At 47.3% G+C, this 3,426-nt stretch overlaps 1 protein-coding gene across 1 annotated transcript; it reads right to left on the bottom strand.

Moving 5' to 3' along the window:
- Positions 1–800: 800 nt before the first annotated feature.
- LOC306749356 (transcription factor Sox-9-like) lies at positions 801–3,017 on the bottom strand (the record flags this gene model as incomplete). Its single annotated transcript, XM_079232636.1, has 3 exons — positions 801–1,585; positions 1,936–2,183; positions 2,590–3,017. The coding sequence occupies 3 exons, from the start codon at positions 3,015–3,017 to the stop codon at positions 801–803; spliced, it is 1,461 nt and encodes a 486-aa protein (XP_079088762.1).
- Between the last annotated feature and the right edge of the window lie 409 nt (positions 3,018–3,426).

Genomic DNA, 3,426 nt, shown 5'->3' with positions numbered 1-3,426 from the left:
CTCTCCACTGGGGCTCCGGAGGCACCAATGGTATCGAGGCAGTACCCAGATAAAAGCAAGCGTTGCACAGTTACATCGAGCAACACAGTAAGGCCCCTAGTAGAATTAAATGGCACCTGCTATAGCATTTCCAACACAATCATTTAAGCTAAAGCAAAGAACAAGAAGTAGAATATTTGACTAATTCACTGATGACACAGTCATATCATGGCCAAAAAATGTAAATCTATTTCAAACCTGCATTGCTCAATTCTTGCATCTCATGGGAATTATAATAAAATATATACAGTACAAAAATTCAAAGCAGAATGTAGGCATTATAAGACGGCAGTGTCAGTAAACTGATGTTTCTTACTTGTGTAGAAAAAAAATATAGACGTAAGGCCACTGATGGTATTTTTACCCGGCATTCCCACTACTTTAGATTTAATAAACCTTCAACTTGTGATGATGACGATGCTGATGACACTGAGTATGACGATGATGAAGATGACAAGAGCAAAACACATACACAGTACATACTAAAATATTTATAACCAGTATGTCCTCACAGAGGATTTAACTTTTTTTTTTAAAAACATTATATCTAAAAAAATATAATCACAATTCCAACCAATACAAAAGGCACTGTTGTGAGCCAATCCAAAGATATATTTTCAGTACTATAAAAAAGTCCAAGTCATGTTTTTTTACGGTGGCGATGAAGGGTGTGTGTCATGGTGGAACAAAGGCCACCGTGCAGAAAAGAAAAGTCTATGGAAGTGATGGGTGTTGTACAGTCAGTGCTGAGGGCCGCCTCCTCAAGGCCTGGAGAGCTGTGTGTAAATGGGCTGCTGCTCCCAGTGCTGCGGACTATGGGTCTGCGGCACGGAGGGCACCCCGGTGGTGTCGGCAATCGGGGTGTACATGGGCCTCTGGCTGGGACTCATGTAGCTGAAGGTGGAGTACAAGCCGGAGCCTTGGCCAGCCGCATGGCTGTAGTAGGAGTTGGCGCCACCTTGATGGTCTGAATAGTCATACTGTGCTCTTGTGATTGAGGGGTACGAGGCGGCGCTGTAGTGCTGCAGATTGAAGGACCCGTAGGTGACGTGCTGCGGGGAACCCTGCTGCTCACTGTAGTGACTGGGGCTCAGCTGCTCCGTCTTGATCTGGGTGGTTCTCTGTTGACCCAGCTGGCCTTGCTCTCCTCCTCCACCCAGTGTGGTCAGAGAGTGCTGCTGCTGCTGCTGCTGCTGCTGCTGCTGCTGCTGCTTGGACATCCAGGCATGGGCCCCGACATTGGCCGCATGGCTGACTGAGGAGCTGCTGATGCCATAGCTGCCGGTGTAGCCGGCCTGGGCCGCTCCCGTCACTCCGACGTGGCTGTGGGGTGGCAGGTACTGATCGAACTCATCGACGTCAAAGCTGCCCATGTTGGATATGACCTCGCTGCTCAGCTCGCCGATGTCCACGGCTCCAAAGTCGATGTTGAGCTGGCGACTGGTGCCCTCCTGTATGGGGCGACCCTCGCGCTTCAGGTCAACCTTGCTGATGGGGAGATCTGTCTTGGGGGTGGTCGGGGGTGTTGGTGGGCCCTGGGACTGACCTGGTTAGAGGGAAGGCAGAGTTAGCCTTGAAATCAAATGCACCGCCACAAGGGACTGGTGCATTGAAATACCAGTATATTTGCAAATGGTTTCAGGAGGAGGAGTTTGTTGACACTATACTGACAGATATCTGCATGATGGCTTGTAAAGCACTAATCATTAATCCCTAATCATTAGCAGGTGTCTGTTCAAGGCCCTCTTCTAAATATTTGATTTCTACATGCAGTGCCAGTGAGTCATGCTTGGAAAAACAATACCAGCTAATGTTTTTTTTCTTCTTCTTCATTATTATTATTATTATTATTATTATTATTATTATTATTATTATTATTATTTTGTGTCTTCTTACCTGAATGTTCTCCTGGAGAATGCACCTCGCCCAGACTTGAGGCTGGAGAATCGGCCCGCTGCAGCGCCTTGAAGATCGCATTTGGAGAGATGTGGGTCTGCTCGCCGTCCTCGGGGTCGTTCTGCCCGTTCTTCACTGACTTTCTCCGCCTTGGCTGGTATTTGTAGTCGGGGTGGTCCTTTTTGTGCTGCACTCTCAGACGCTCAGCTTCTTCCACAAACGGGCGCTTCTCTGCTTCGTTGAGCAATCTGAAAATATCACAGAATTGTACATTCACATTAAAACGCATTCAATGAACAACACGCACAAGACAGTTGATTAATTACTTTAGGAGATGTGCAATTGACTGAATTATTGCATCCACTGTTTTAAATATTAACTATCAAGAAGAAGGAGTTAAAATAAAAGTTTGTGCATCCTAAACCCAAACTTCTAGAACCTACTCCACCATACAATTAAGAAGTGAATCCAAAAGCACAATGAGATATCAGTAGTTGAGAGAAAGTAATGTGAACAGAGTTAAATTTCCAGAAAGATTGTGAAGCTCTCAGTCAGGTGGTGCCTGAATAGTGCGAAGAATCGAAGAAATAGTGCGCTGCGCACAGCGGCGCGTAAAAGCGCACAAGTGTGATTGCGAATGCAAAGCGAACCTACCTCCAAAGTTTGCCCAGGGTTTTGCTGAGTTCCGCGTTGTGCAAATGCGGGTATTGATCGGCCAGCTTCCTCCGTGCGGCTTGAGCCCAGACCATGAACGCATTCATGGGTCTCTTGACGTGAGGTTTGCTTTTGCTTGAGCCGTTGACGCGCACCGGCATGGGCACCAGCGTCCAGTCGTAGCCCTTCAGCACCTGGGACACCGCATCTCTGATGCACACGGGGAACTTTTCTTCATCGCCCTCTTTCTTATATTCTGTACCCAAGAGGAGGTGGTTGTCGATCGGCCGGGTGTTCTCAGTGTCCGATCCGGACCCGGACGGGCACGGTGAGCCTGCGGAGTCCTCCGACATGCTGGGGCTGGGAGCGTCAGAGTGACACTTCTCCTGTTCTTCTGTCATCTTCAGGTAAGGGTCGAGGAGATTCATGCGCAAAAGTTAAAGAATAGCTTCTCGCAGTAAAAAAAAAGAAAAAAGGGGAGAAAAATCCTTCTTTCTAAATCCAAGAGAGCTGTGCCCAAAGACTGCAGTGACAGCCTGTGAGGGCGCACAGCCTGACTGGCAAACTTGAATCCTTTTTAAAGTCAACAAAAATGTCAAAAATAAAAGTTTTTGACGATCCTTCCTTTTCACAAATTCGCAGAGAAGAAGGGGAATTGCAAGTGATCGCTTTCTAATGCTCAACAGTTGCAGCTGTGACTTAAGAAGAAATGTGACTGAGAGATCTACTCTTGGAGGGTTGCTGAAGAGTCTAGAGACACAGGAGGCGAAGCCTGGATTTATGTTTGACGGCAAGGAAATGATTGGGGGAAACTTTTGGTGGGCGGGGACGTAATCT

The sequence above is a fragment of the Taurulus bubalis genome (genome assembly GCF_910589615.1).
Source record: "Taurulus bubalis genome assembly, chromosome: 17".
NCBI classification, from domain to species: domain Eukaryota; kingdom Metazoa; phylum Chordata; class Actinopteri; order Perciformes; family Cottidae; genus Taurulus; species Taurulus bubalis.
Note: the sequence above shows the minus strand (reverse complement) of the source record. Positions and strands in the feature narration are given on the sequence as shown.